General features: G+C 38.5%; 1 protein-coding gene across 2 annotated transcripts in view; it reads right to left on the reverse strand.

The window, feature by feature from the left end:
* The window catches only part of EXOC5 (exocyst complex component 5), a 24,591-nt gene continuing 8,937 nt past the window's right edge, over positions 1-15,654 (reverse strand). The window contains exons 5-19 of one of the 2 annotated variants that reach the window (XM_068192082.1): positions 12,516-12,580; positions 12,047-12,075; positions 11,791-11,900; positions 11,260-11,304; positions 11,014-11,154; positions 9,839-9,921; positions 9,182-9,391; positions 8,898-8,933; positions 7,868-8,015; positions 5,684-5,792; positions 4,884-5,004; positions 4,406-4,492; positions 2,053-2,161; positions 890-1,105; positions 1-743 (exon numbers count right to left, since the gene is read on the reverse strand). In XM_068192082.1, coding sequence (XP_068048183.1) covers positions 555-743; positions 890-1,105; positions 2,053-2,161; positions 4,406-4,492; positions 4,884-5,004; positions 5,684-5,792; positions 7,868-8,015; positions 8,898-8,933; positions 9,182-9,391; positions 9,839-9,921; positions 11,014-11,154; positions 11,260-11,304; positions 11,791-11,900; positions 12,047-12,075; positions 12,516-12,580 — 1,698 coding nt within the window. In that variant the 3' untranslated portion in view covers positions 1-554. The remainder of the gene's footprint in view (positions 744-889; positions 1,106-2,052; positions 2,162-4,405; positions 4,493-4,883; positions 5,005-5,683; positions 5,793-7,867; positions 8,016-8,897; positions 8,934-9,181; positions 9,392-9,838; positions 9,922-11,013; positions 11,155-11,259; positions 11,305-11,790; positions 11,901-12,046; positions 12,076-12,515; positions 12,581-15,654) is intronic. The other variant, XM_068192083.1, reaches the window with a different exon arrangement.

Consider the following 15,654-nt stretch of genomic DNA (forward strand, 5'->3'; position numbering starts at 1 on the left):
ATCTCAAAGAAATTCCAAGCTAATTAATTAAAGCAAGAAATTACATTGAGCAGGATAACGTTTTAAATGAAAGAAATGACTTAGAAACACCAATCAAAGATAATTTGATTATGATTAGCTGTGCTGAAGTCTAAGTCATTAAAATTGATGAAGAATGTTTTTACACTGGTCTATTCTATGTAATCCATTACCTACGCTATGCTCTGTAGTTCAAGTCTAACAAATGGCATCTGATAATTCAATATTGAAGACTAAAATACTTTCAATGCACCATTTGCTCTCCTACACCAACATGTTTCCAATTAAAAAAAAAAAAATCAGTAGCAAGTAGATTTGTGAAATTCTTCACTGGGAGAACTTGAGCTAACTTGAAACATCATCCAGATTTTTACCTGCTCGCCTTCTACATGGCCAGGTTTAAATATGGCTGCTGCTTTATCCTGAACAGTTACTGTCCCACAAAAGTTACACCCATGGTTGGTTGGTAAGAAATAATTCCCTGTGCTTTCTAACAACTGAGGCTGCCCAAAGGTGCAGGGTTTCCTGCCATGCTCTCAGCTGAAGTGGCGAGCCAGACGAGCAGACCTGTAGTCAACACGCAGCTGGACAAAGGAGTGAAGGATGTTCTTGTCCAGGTTAGCAAGTTGTTCTCCTGAGCAAACCTGCTTCAAATTGTCTGGGGCTACAACCAGAAGGTTGCAAAGTGCATGCAGGGTATCAAAGAGCTGTAAGACCAGCGCAATCTGTGGGCAAGAGGAAACAAAGGAAAAAAACAGAAATAATTAGAGTTGCTCGAAGTCTTATAACAGAATATGCATCTACATCTTCAAAACTCTTCCTCCTGAGAGAGGATTTACAACCATCACTCCCTCCTCATGGACAGGCTCACCTTGAAGTCTTTGGCACACTTCCTGTACTCAGCCACATCACAAATGGCCAGCATTCCCCCCATGCAGCTGTAGGAATATTGCTGTAGGTGTTCATAGATGAGGCGATGGAAACGGACCCCGAGCTCCATCAAAACCGTGTCCACATTCTTGCCATCCATGGAATTCCTGATCTTTTCCACCTGTTTCCTAACATACCCACACACTTTAACACAAGCCTAGATTAAAAAAATAAAAAGAAATAAGTAAGAATTAGGTAATCTACTTTCTTCCACATCATAAGTTGAACATCAGCTACTAACTCTGATTAATCTCAATGATGTGTTGTAAAAGTTTATTATCCAATTAATAATTTTCCACATTTCTTTTTATTTGCCACACAAAGATGCAAAAATGGAAGTAGAAAGATGGATGCAAGAAAATATTCAAATAAGTTATAGCTCATATCAGTTCAGAATAGAACATTCAATCTGGATTTTTAATTTAGTGATCCATCAAAGGCGTGTGTGATTAAAACCCTCTTGTGAGTCACAATCATAAATCCAAATTAAGAGCCATACAGGGATTTTCACCCTTCCCAGAGAGTACCACACTCTCTGTTCTACTGCTGCACTCCTCCCATTCCCACCTGGCTGCAGGCATTCAGGGAATGCCCTCACTTCTTCCCACTGAGTTTGCTCCCTCCTCCTCCCTGCCTCTTTCCCTAATGTGAGCCATCCCAGCAGCCCCTAGGCTGGGAGTCAGACACACTCATTGGAGAGACAACACTGTGCAGCAAAATGTTCATGCTGTGCCTGTGATGCTTTGCCACGTTCCTTGCCACTCTGAGAGGAAAAAGCACCCAGCAACTGGAGAGTACCTGTTAATTGATTTTCTGAAACTGATAGCTTAAAGCTAATTATCAGCTAAAAGCCTTGTTCCAAATTTGGGCCTCTTGGGAGGGGAAAGAATGTGCCAGTTCCTCCAGCACTCACTGATTTGTGTCTGACACCAGATAAAAACTACTCATGTGCCTCTTCAGCTTGAGAAAGTAGTCCACAACAGAGTTTGGAGGTGCTTGGTGCAAGATGGAAGTAAATTAAGTATATACACGTTGTCTAATGAGAGTTTGGTAAGGAGCATCTTGTACCTGATAACACTCATGAGCTGGGACTTTGTTACTTACATTTGTATATTGAATCAAAACATTGTTTTCATCTTCTGGTTTGAAATCTGTCTTCCTTTGCTCTGCAGCCAAGATGTGCTTCATCTGTCCAATCATACAATTCAGTGTCCTTTAAAGTTACAAATACAGATTGGGTTTTGAAGGGAACTTTTTAGTTTCCTTGACTTTTATATTTATATATACTGACACGATTCTGGACAAAACTAAGCAGCATAAAGCAATGAGGGAAAAAAAAAACCAAAACAGCATCTACCATTTTTCTATAGAGAAGATTTTATGAAAGCAGTTAGAAAAAGGAGCATCAGCCAAAAAAAAAAAACAAAAAAACCCTAAAAACTCTTTCCTCCAAGTTCATTATCTTGGAGCAGAGGATGCAGCTTGCTGCTTTTAAAGGGGACACATCAATTGTGAGGTAATCCACTCAAATCCAGCTCTTCAGAGAAACTGGACAGCATCTTTCAGCACAGAGAGAATCCAAAGGAAGCATTCCAAGGAGTTTAGCAGAATTAGATCACATTGCATATTAGTCAGAAGCAAGCCCCAGAAAACACTTGGAAAATGAAGGAAGGGTGAGGGGGAAGAAGAATCTTCTTCCTTTGCCAGAGCTTGATATTTCTCTTGCTCCCAGAAATCTAATGGAGTTTTACAGCATCAATTATTTCTCCTTTATAGGATTTATCTGTTCAGAACATTATCTAAGGTCAAGGCTCTGCTTTCCTTCAAGTCCAAAGCAAAGGTCAAACAGCAAAGCAGGCTACAGAGGCTGCAAACCCCTCCCAGAAGCCACTTTGGCCAGGAACATCCCCCTGCCTCTCTTCTCTTCCCCTCCCTTCTCCTTCACCCCCTCATCCCCCCAACCTTCCCAAAGAAAACTGTCAGGGACATTCCAGGCCTTGAAGGATTCAAGCTGGGGTGAGGTGGAGAAGAATATATGTATCCAGAGAAGGGAAAAAAACTCCTTTTATTCCTATGCACAGAGCTCAGGCTTGTATTTCAGATTTACTTTGTTCCAAGTCCACATACCAACAGAAATTTAAAGAAATAATATCTTGCATTCTCCTCAATTTGCATTTGGAATAAATACTCTCAGAAGGCTGGTTACACAAAATACATTCTGAGAGAAAACCAGTTGAACTAATTCTGTTTGGCTAATAAATCACTTTTACTGAGGTAGATAATTGCTGTGAATGGTTTTCAAGAAGCTGCACTTGGACTTTTCCAGATTAGATAAAGCAGAACCCATCAATGTTTCGAAAATTTGCTTTATTTTTTAAACTCACTCCTTTAAGCAGGACAATCAATTCTCAACAGCATCAGTGGCACCACAAACAGCATGAAACAGCCCCCCAAACACATTTCACATGTAATGTTCATATCAAAACTAATCTCTTTTTTATGTGCTGAAACACAGTTTTCTTTGAATTCCTCATCCAAACCTTTGATTGTACAGTCTTCTGACAAGAACTTGTTCTCCTAAGTCTTTAAGAGATTAATTATTTAACACAAAAAGATCCAAACCATTGTAATACTGATGACTGATTTGTATCTATCTAGATCTAGGCTTATGGCCTCAATGCTTCAAGTGCTTCCAACTTCATGTTTAAACCTCTAAGGTCACCTGCAGCAGGAGCAGCTAAAATCTTAATTGCCACCTGACATCCCCTATTTCCACCTTCTCCTTGCACTTGCAGAAAATAATACATCAAATCAGAAGTAGGGCATCCACACAACAGCTCCATTTCCCAATATTAAGCTCATTAGTTTATTATTTTCCTCTGCTGCAAAACAGCTGTGATTTTAATTTGCAATTTTTATAGCTATCCCCTCATTTTTATTCTGAGAAATAGAAAAAAGATTAAATGAGTCACAACCTCAAAGCAAGTCAATGTCAGAATCAAAATTATTCCAGGTCTCCAGACTTCCACGACTCGGTCTAATCCATAGCACTGCACAGATCCCAGCAAATCATTTAACCTATTTTTGTCAAACCTTGCTCCTAATGGAAATCCTGCAAGTGCTTAACCTATTTCAATCATCATTTCTCCCTCTTTCAAAGAAGAAAAACACCACTTTGAGACAATAAGGTAACAGTGAATTATTGCACTCTTTCAACATAAACAAAATCCTTTTATATCCTTCCAGAGGCATTTATGGGTCAGAAATCTGGCATGGAAAACATGACCCTCTAACCACACAAAATCTAAATTTCCTATGCACAATAATGGATGTTTATCTGTTTAAAAAATTAAAATATCAATTTTGAGTTGAGGAATAATTCATGCTTAAAAGGGCAGTTAAAATATATCACAAAGGTGTGGTTTAAAATTAAGAGAAAATTTTAATCTATACTTGCCTATCAATGCCCATATCCAGCTTCACTTCCATTTGTTCTATGATATCCTTTTTCTTCTGAAGGCATTCAGATAATTTAGGAGAAGAACTGCAACAGTATAGAAGATGTGTGACAGTATTAAAACACCAAAACTAATTTATTTGATGGGTTTGCTGCTTCCAACAGGATCTAGTGAAGATTTCCCACCCCAGCAGGAAAAGGGCACAGCCACAAAGCCCCTTGAGTCCCACCTGGAATGCAGCAGCAAAATCTCCAAGGAGCAACATGTCTTTCCCTCCTATCAGTATTCCTGGAGCTCACCCTCTCCCATTTGTTTCCAAGGGAACCAATTTGTTTAAAGTTCCCTTCTTCCCCCTGCTACAATATCAAGTTGAACTACTCCAAGCATAAACCCTTCTTAATAGAGATGAGAAATGAAAAAAAATTGCTTTCTTCACCAAAAAAAGACCAGAGGAAATGTTAATCAAAACAAAGGTACCTGATCAATGGCATCAAATGATCATTGAACTGCTTGTCAAATAAATGGAAAATCGTATTGGCCTGGTGGACAACATCCAAGAAATAAAGATTTGCATTCTTTGAATCAGAAGAGGGAATGCCTGAAGCAAAGGAGGTTTCATTAGAATTGTAACAATATGCAGTTCTTATAATTAGCATGATGACTTTTTAAATATGCAAATTTTTTCCATGAATGCTTAAATCACAGGCTTAGAGTTTCAAAAATTTACCACGGTGCCATATATAGAATTCTTCTCATAGCTAGATTGGTAACAAGCATAAGCACAGAAATACCTAACATTTCTGATGGCAAAACAGAGCAGTCACTCTAAAAGCTCCTTCAGAATGTGAGTTTGATGCTGTCTTACAAGACAGACAGGTTCTCACTGTCAAGATTTTAACTTCTTTAAACAAGCAGTTTTCTTATTTACTGTCACTCCAAGCACACAAATATACAAACAAGCACAGAATTCTTATAAACATTAAGATTTAATACAAAAATAGTCTCCTGTTGTGACACAGAATACAGAGGTACGGAATGCTGATAACCCAACTTCTGTGATAAAAACGTTTCTAAAGACAGAAGCACGTTTCCATCTGGGCATCAATTCCCCAAATGAAAGTTACACTTTAGAAGCCATTAAATGTCAACCCCCAAACACACAAAACAGATTTAATTTAACCAACACATCCTGAACAAGGCCAATCAATAAGGCACAGCAAAGATCATCTGCACAGAAAGGCCAAGGAGATGAAATGCTCAGGCAATACTGTACTCACCAGCAAGGCCAGTTTCTAATGCATAATCGATGTGTTCGGTACACAAGAACTCCACAAGCATAGAAAAAATTCTGAAAGCGTTCTTGGGTAAGTCAGAGGGATCAGAGAGCTTTAAAGAAAAAGAAAAAAAAAGTCCTAAAGGTCAGTTCTACATAGATTTGAAAGTTTATTGGATATTGCATAGGGGATAAGCTTAAAATGTAACAAGTATTCCAGAATAATTGGAATTTTACTCAAAATGAAAAGTATCCATGCAGAGAATTATTCATGAACAGCCTATAATATCAATAAACCCTTCAGCATTTATAGTAAACTGAACCTGCCACAGGATGCTACAACAAGCAAAAGCATTAACAGTTTCTAATAATAACTATAAGAGTAATAATAAAAGAATTATTAATTAATAGTCCTTACACCAGTTTTCCAGATGCAGTCTCAGGAACTGCCTAACCTGCATGCCACTGGATGCTGGGAAAATGCACACAGAAGAGATTACTCTATGCATACCCTGTATTTTCATTCTTTTAACACTCTCCTGGCACTGGCCACAGTGAGAAGCAGGACACCGGGTTAGTTGGAGCCCCCGTTTGTGTTCTTTTAGCACTGGAGCAAAAATAATGCAGCTGAACCTGGGCTACATTTAGCACAGTTCAGCTGGAGTCAATGGAGCATGAACACTTTTATTAAGTGCAGCAATGCCCACATTTACACTCAGCATCTGGACTTTGATGAGCTGTAAGCAACATGGGATTTCGGACAGCAACCTGTCAGTAAATCCCTTTTCTAAAGAAAAACGTGACAGGGCTTTTGTACCTAGGAAAACCAGCTTTGGTTCCTAAGGAATTAGGTGAAGACTTTTATAAAGCTTCAAGGAAGAAAGATTACTACTGCAGCTGCAGGTAATTTACACAACACTCACAAATATTTCTGCTGTATTTCCCCCCAATAAAACTCAAAAACCCAACAGCAGAGACCCCAAACACCGAAATGTTTCAATATACAGCTACATCAAAATTATCAATTTATTTTTCCTAAAGCAGTCACAGCTGGCTGAACCCTGCACACATCTGCTGTGCGACATAAACACCACAATTAGTTAGCCAGGGACTAACTTATCTTTTGCACAGTGAGTTGCTTTGACCACAAACCCCTAAATTCTAAAACTCTAATTCTGGAAATCTCCTTACATGCCAAGATCCATTGGGGTTTCCACTCAAATACAATTCTTCTAAAATTATTTATATTAAATCTGATCCCAACAGAAAGACAGAAACAAAAGGTTGTACACATGTGGAAAAAAACAGTTTATATCATGAATTTAACAACTGCTTCTAGCAACTATGACATTGAGAAAAATAATGATCCACCTGCTTGCCTTACAGTCACTGATTCTCACCCTGAGGAAGGTGGTGATCCCAAGGGTGTGCCAGTGACAGTCCTGTGTCTGTACCCTGTTCTGTCCTTGGCCCCACTCAGTTTATGAAATATTAAAACATCTAAATATCTGAAGTTTTTCTGCCCTAAACTGACTGGGAATGTTAAAGGAATTAAAATTTCCTAGAAATCAGTGTGTTTAGCTAATAAAAAAAAAATCACATTTAAGTCTGCAATTAAATTTCAAGGGTTTTCATTTACACCAAGTACCAGACAAATATGATTGTCTGCAGTAAAACCAGCAATTTAATTAGAAGTAGAATACCTTTTTCATGTTAGACTGAAGCATTTAAAGAACTGTAGAGGGTTACCAAGGTAAATAATGTTTAAGACTATTCCTCTCAGCATTTTATTGGTGATCATTCACTAATGTAAGAAGAAATTACACTTGAGGCAGGAAAACAACTGTTGAACTATTCAGCATTGTTTTAAAGCAGAAAAAGAAAACCACACTAGTGGTTTCTCAGGTTTTGGGTCTAATTTAGTAAGAAAAGCAATGCAGGCAGTAGGTTTAACCATCCCCACTTCTTCCAAAAACAGCCAGCATTAATCCTCACAAATTACAACTAGATCCACATGGAAAAACAAACCCTCAGCGTCCACTGTGGCTCCATTTCCATGAAAAACACAAGAGACAATTTGAAATATCCTTTCCTTTTCCTATCACACCTCAACCAAAAACTTTAGCTCAAGACCTAATCTCACACACAAAATTATACCACTAAGGGAGGTCACAGGAAGCAAACTTACCCTGTGACATCTTTCAAAAGCTTGCTTGGTTTCTTGCAAAAGGTTAACCACCACTTCTTGTGACAGGAAGGTTTCCCCATGTGTGTCAATGCTTGGCCCCAGGGGTAAGTTTGTTCGTTGCCTTAGTCTCTCTTTGAGGTCTTGAATGCTGGAACAAAGACAGACCACAAGAAGATTTCACCAGGTGGAAATTTTGGCACTCAAACTCAACAACAATTTAGGATCTTTTAGTTGTTAACTCAAAAAACAGGACCCAAAACACAGTTTAGGATGTGCAAGCATTAAGACAAGTCTTGCAAGCTTTAAAAACAAAAATTGGCAGTAAATGCAAAACTACCACCTCTGATTCCATGGTCAACTGTGTTCTGGAATGGCACATTCACACATGGGAGCAGCTATTCCCCTTGTGGGATGAGTGATTTCACTGGAATCCTACAGCATTTCTGCTTTGTGGACAGATTCAGCCTCCATCCATTCTGCCACACTGCACTTTCTATGCACTAATGAGAGCTCCCTATCTCATCCACACCCACAAATCCTCTCATCCTCATCCATTATCTCAGCAGTTCTTTATTTAGTCAAGCATGCTTCGACACATTTCCATGCATAAAACAACCCATACAGTTATGCACTACAATAAATTTAATTTTCCCCAAGAAAATTAAATTTTCATCTTTGCTTTTAATTACTTCACTGCTGCTTTTTCCATATCATTCCTCATTCCTGACACACTGAATTCAGCAGCTCTTTGAAAGGTGCAGTAGTTTTAGCACCTCTGCTTCACACAAGTTTTAATACTTCCTATCCCACTTCTCACTACTCCCTTCATTAGTTTTTCTACCCTGAGGATAATGAAGTCTTGTTTTACCTTTCTCTAAGTCCATTGCATCTTCTGGGCTCACTAAGAGCTTTCTCACTGACATTGCTATGGTCTTTTCCCCTTCCTAGGTCTTGGGAGGGGACCACAAGACCTGGGCAGGTGAAAAAAAATGTATGCTTTTAGATACACACATATACATGCTTTAGGTACCTTAGTTTTGCTTCAGTCCTTTTGTGGATCTGGATCCTAAGTTGAAACATAGGTTTAACTGGTATTTTTCATTTCCAGTATGTACAAATACCATGCACTGAGTACATTTCACATGTACTGAGAGCAACACACTTTTGAGCAGAACATAAAGTGAAAGCAAATTATAAAAAGCTCTAGGTCTTTGGCAGTTCATCACTGTGCATCTGACATGGCAAATACAGCCTCTCTCCCCTCACCACCTCCCTTCCACTTCAGAATTATCAAACTTCCCAAAAGGAACTTACCCTCCAGTGCCAATGGACCTCTTCTGGTGGTTTTTGGAATCATAATAGCGCTGCAGAATCATAGCACTCCTACTTTTCAAATAGCCAATTTCCACCTCAATGTAATTCTCCAAGTAGGAAATGAAAATGGCCTTGATAAGCTTAGACAAGAAAGTCTGCTTATCAGTACCCAAGTTAAATTCCATCAATTTGCTTGACAGATTAGTGGTTCTTTATGCAAAAGAAACAAAGAAGGGAAGGGGAGGAAAAGGTTGAATGTGGATGAATTACAGCATTACAGATTTGTAAAGTACACAGCACAACAGAACCCTGATGGTGATTAAGACTTGGAGCAGTTTTGCATTTAAGTAAAGAATTTCACATAATTCATGTTTAATTACACACAGCACCACTGCAATCAAGTTGCCAGTGAGATGGGGAGGAATGGCTTTTACACAGTTTTAAAATTACTCTTGAAGATCACAATAATACCCACTGAAAATAATAATGGCCATTTTAAAGTTGCCTTAGGAAACCCATCATTGTAAAGGTTAATAGACATTAAAAAATTTCAGCTTTTATGAGAAGTTTGCGTTTTTGGCTTCTTTTCCTTGACAATGAATCTGTTTATTTTCCAGTAACATCGATCCAATAATTTCATCGTTCATATATAAATACCTTGTATATAGATCATAGAGGTTTTTAAGGTACTGTTCTGCATCTGATTTCCTGTGTTCTTCCAACTGGTCCTTCACATAACTCTGCAAAAGTTGGTACATCTGTTAGAAGATCAACTGACAACCACTGGTCATACTCACTACTTCCCTGATTGTATGGAATTTCCGGCAAAGTGTAGATCTTACTTAAAGGAAATTCAACTCTCCTTTACATCTCTAATTTACACTTCCTGCATTATCCACAGAGGGGGTTAAACACACTTGTAGAAGAAAGTGATTTAATAATACAAAATAGTAATGTGTGAAGCAAAGACAAAAGACAGATGGCTTTGAAAATATGTCTGACCAACTAACACAAAATGCCCTCACTTTAAGACTCGAAAGCACCAGAGGCCTCAGAGCATTTCTGCAGCTGACAAGGCAAAGGAGATGGTTACATATTTGCTTATCATAATACATACACTAAGCAGATACAAGCCTAGAGCCTTCTCATCATTGAATATTTGGACAAAAATAAAATTTACCATAAAATACTAATTCAAAACTGACAGGCAAAATTGGGGTTGCAACACAAGCTCAATCTCTACACTACAAGAACAACATCTACAGGGAAATTGCTTTTTGCAAGGAAAGTCATGCTGTTGACTTTAAGAACTTAAGTGGGTGTATTTGCAGGATGAAAAACTTAGTATTTTCAATTATTCTAGATTTTCATAAATATTGCAATAGCTGCAAGACAGTATTCACAACATAAATGATTTTCACTTATTCAAGACTAACCTCACACACGACACCCAAATCCAAGAATGAGCAAATTAAAGATATGGAATGTGGAAGTTCTTTTCCTGACATATTCTTGGTAGGGGGCATAGAGAAGAAATCAAACTCGTGTATGATATCTCATGAATTACCCAACGAACACAGCAATTCCCTAATAATTTTACATATTGAGTAATTTTACATTTGAGTATCTGCTCTGTATTCAGAGCACAAGGAGATTTATTTTGATATGGGCTTGATTATCTGTCATGATTGTCACAGAGCAATGAGTTGATTCTATACCCTTATACAAAGATTACAAATACTGTAAATTCTCATTAATTGCTATCACTAGATAAAATATTTTTTTATTAAGAGGTTCCTCAATGAACTTCAACATGTTAAAATTTGAAATACCTGAAGTTTGACTTCAAAGATATTTTGAATGAGTTTGGCTAGCACGGTCTCTGGATTGCTAAAGATTTCTCCAACTTGCTTATTCACTCTCTGGCAGAGAATGGCTGCATCTTCAAAGACATCATTCCTCAGGAATGCACCCTAGCATTGAGAAGCACATTTTAGAATGTTTACAACAACCTATAGGACTAAATAAATCAATAATGTAATGTAAATAAAGAACTTATGTAAAACAAAGTGCATTACCTCTTGACACTGTTTTATGTACACATCAACACAGTGGGAATAGCCCTGTGGAAGGAGCAAAACAACTTAGTGTTAGAGCAGGCTGTTCATGCTTGCAGTATCAAACAAAATCAAGGAAATACAAAGCTTGTGAAAAAGTTACTTAAAAGAAAAACCCAAACAGAATTCATTTAAAGCACAGACTTTTCCAAACCCATTTTTGTTACATATCTAACATAACTCCACTTACCACCACTCTACATGGATTTATACCTCGAGTTTCAACATTCTTTCTCAAGCATGAAAGTCAGGTCACACCCATGCAAGACGAGATTATCTTAGAAAGTTCTCCACTGATGCTGCCCCCAATCCCCCTCATCTGCCTCCTTTATTCCCCTGCACTTGATTTCAGATTGAACACCTCAGTCCTGAAGTGGCACATTATCTGACATGAGGGTTGTGCCCACACAAATACATTCACTCAAAACAGGCACTTATTGTGCCATGGGTCGGTTTTATTCACGTATTTAAATTAAGCTCCTCAGCTTTTACCTTAAAGTGAAGCAAAACTGCTGCAACTTCTCTCATTCTGGAGATTTCTCCTCTGCGCTGAGCACTGGTAAACTCTTGAATCAACTGGCACTCTAAATCGTGGTACTTACCTGGAGAGGAAAGGGGATAACAACAAAAACCCATCAGGCTACGTAATTCAGGCAAAAACTGTAATACCGACAGTATTGCTTACTTCTTTAATCATCTTTAACAATTCAAATACAGCAATATGGATTGAACTGGATAGATAACTTACTTGCTATCTTTGATTTTACTTCAGAAAACCTGTTAACAACAAAAAAAAATGGCATGATTAAATTCAAATCCACATCACATGAGAATCACAGGCATCCTGGATCATGAACAGCAGGCTTTCTGCTTAAAAATATAAACATGCAGCACAAAGACGACAGAAAAGTTCCCCGCTTCATATCCCTAAAAACCTACAAGCATCTAATTCAAATCTAGCATTAAGTCAGCAAAGCAAAATTATCCCATTAAAAGTCTGTTAAGCAGTTTAGGATGTGTATGTAAAGATGATCCTACAACATGAGCGCGTGAACACAAATTCGAGAATAGAGGAGAGAAATAAGCACACAATCCAGGCTCAAAAGCTCCATGAATCCCTAAGCAGAGCACCAAAAGGGGAGACAAGGGAAGCATCAGAATTATCATAGCTGTGCAAAGATTTACTTTCTTAAAAAGATGTTCAGATAGGTTTTTACCTGTCAAAAGGCAGTTCCTGTGCAATCAAATGCAGTTTCTGAATAATATCAGCTGCCTCTTTAATCTGGTGAGAGGAAAACATGACAGAGTTGTTAAAGGCCTGATTTTGGGCTGTTCCTTTCCTCCCCCTGCACTGTCCAATTTTCATACACCAAGTTCCTATCCCTAAAGCTGGTTGAGTTGACATACCCGTGGAAGAGATCAACCCCTCCAAGTTCCCATATGTACTTTTAAGATGCTTAAGGTATTTTTCTTTAACATAAAGTAATATCGGTCAAAATATGATGAAAAGTCACATTACACATTCCCGTTGGGGATGTCTGGGGATGTCTGTGTGAGCTGTCTGGACAAACAGCTCATACGAAAAAAAAGAAAAAAGCCATGGTTGTGTTTGGCATGGAGAGGGAAGAAAGGGGAAAAAGGAGATCAAAGCAGAGCATTCTCCCAAAGAAGGAGAATTATAAGATGTATTAGAAATTATAAACTCTGAGGTCCAAAGTAAAAATCAAGATGGAAGTCAGGTAATTACACAGCTACAAAATAAGAACAGCTGCATGAATACAGAAGTTAATAAATAGGTAACACAGCATGCAAATCTGTGCTCTGCTCTGGGCAGCAGAACCTTTTATCAATTATTCTTCCACCATCAGTCAGCACAGGACGTGCACCTACGTGGTGCTTAGTGACTGCTTCTTTAGGCTGAATGATGGAAAACACAAATTTCTAAGCGTGGGGAGGGCAGCTGGTTGGAACTGAATTTGAGTGAATTTAAGCAGTGCTGACTGGGCCAAACCTGACACAGCTGGAGCACAGCAGATGAGGAGCAGCTGAGGGAGCTGGGGGCTCGGCCTGGAGTAAAGGAGGCTCAGGAGGGACCTCCTCACTCTCCAAAACTCCCTGACAGGAGGGGGCAGCCAGGGGGATTTGGCTCTGCTTCCAGAGAACAGGGACAGGACAAGAGGAAACAGCCTCAAGTTGTCCCATGGGAGGGTTAGATTCTAAGTCCCATGGGAGGATTTAGGAAAAAATGCTTAATGGAAGGAGTTGTCACTGGCACAGCTGCCCAAGGCAGTGGTGGAGCGCCCATCCCTGGAGGGATTTCAAAGCCATGTGCATGTGGATCTTGGGGACATGGGTTAGTGGTGGCCATAGCAGTGCTGGGGGAAAGGATGGGCTCGAGGGTCTCAGAGGTCTTTTGCAACCTGAATTATTTGATGACTAAAAGCTTTATAAGCTGACACAATGGAGAACATGCAGAATTTGCAGTTTATCTTGTTCTTCCAATTAGTGATGATCCAGGGAACTGAAGTGAGAGGGAAGGAAGTAATGAAATCCTATTCTGCCACTACTTAGAGCAGGCTGGATTAAAACTTTTCAAGAATAGAAGCAGACACACAGGTAAGAATAGAGAGCACAGGCATCACACCAGGCTGGTTGTTCAGCAAAAATAAGGGCACTCAAAGTGTATCCATTCTGACTATTAAGAGCAGCTTATGTTTTGAACTGTCAGCTTACAATAGCCTCTTAAGGCAGAAGCTGCTACACTCCTCAAATAAATCCAATGAAAGAGCAGTAATTTCTATTAGCTTGCAGCAACATTAATACCTAACAACTGGGGTCTACACAATTGTCTATATATTAGCAGTTATTCACCAAAGCTACAAAATCAAAACAAACCAAAAAAAAAAAACCAACCAAGAAATCCCACAAACACAACATTTTCTTTGTTTCTTCTTCACACAATAGCTGTTAACTAACTTAGATTTTACTGAACTCAGGACTTTTTCTATGCTCAAGAGAAGCCACGACAAATCAATTCTCCACAGTTTCTTCTTAAACCCGGACATCTTTAATTTTTAATTGAATCCGGCTTCTGTAGACCATTAAAACCAAAATAAACATTGATTTTGTAAAATACAACTTAAGGGCTATAATATATCTGGGAAAAAAAACAACTGAAAAATCATGAAGAAATAATGGCAAGGGAGAATTTTAACACAAAACATGCACAAGTGAAAAGGCATAATGAAATTAAGTACAGAACATAAACAGAAATGGACATGAGAATAACAGTAAACATTTTAAGCAGGACAATGTTATTGCATGAAAAACAAAGTGAGCTGCTGATCATCTTGATAGTTTAATTGTGTTGGAGAGATTTGCTCACTTCAAGAATCTTCAGTACAAGAGAAAGACTGGTTAGCTAGCAGCACAAGGGAAATTATAAGGATTCAGAGGGTGAAGACACAATGCACAGAAAGGGACAAACCAGCAAGGAAAACTTTCACAGAGGTAAGTCAGAAATTGCTCAGTATGGCTGGGAGAAAGTGGGAAGCAACAAATAGAGAGTAGAGAAAGAAAGGAATCCAACAGATGTTAAGAACAGACACTATTGAGAAAAGTATCAATTAGAGCATAACTGTACTGTATTCTTTTTTGTGCCTCTCCTTTCACAGTGTCCCCTCAATGTCTCAAAGAAAAGTCCACACTTGTGAGGGCTGGCAGAGCACAAAAAATCATAACATCCTCTAAAACATTATCTAAACCCCCCATCAGTTTGAAGATCAGAAGACGCTGACAAAGCACTAAGGGTTCACATTTAAGAATATTTCCTACCATCTCATACTTTCGAAGTATTTTTAATACAAAGATGCATTAAGATGTAACAGCTCCTGTCTGGGCAGGCTCTTTTACAAACACTTCAACTTATTGTTTAAACCAGGAGGCAAGAAGTTCAAGAATCCACCTGGCTGAAATTAGCCTTAGTAAGACAACTTGTATCCAGAAATTCTTGTGTTCCCACACCCTTCCCCTCCAGACTGGCACAAGACTTAAGGCCTTTACATTTGTCTTCCTCCAGATTTGATGAGTATCTTATTATTCTTTGGAGTGTACAGAGATTCATTTCTTTACAAATTTCCCAGGTTCACCCTATTTATCTACCAAAATTTTCTGGCTCTCCAACAGGATGTATCATGAACCTTTAATTTACGAATAAAAGTAAAAGCTGAATTCTTTGAGCCTCTTGAGCAGACAACACATCATTCTCTAACTTATGTTTTGTTATTCACCATGCTGCCGTTAAATATTTGTAAATTGCATGTTTTATTACTCCTTAGGAAGAAAGAATTTATGCAG

Source organism: Anomalospiza imberbis, chromosome 6 (genome assembly GCF_031753505.1).
Source record: "Anomalospiza imberbis isolate Cuckoo-Finch-1a 21T00152 chromosome 6, ASM3175350v1, whole genome shotgun sequence".
Lineage (NCBI taxonomy): Eukaryota > Metazoa > Chordata > Aves > Passeriformes > Viduidae > Anomalospiza > Anomalospiza imberbis.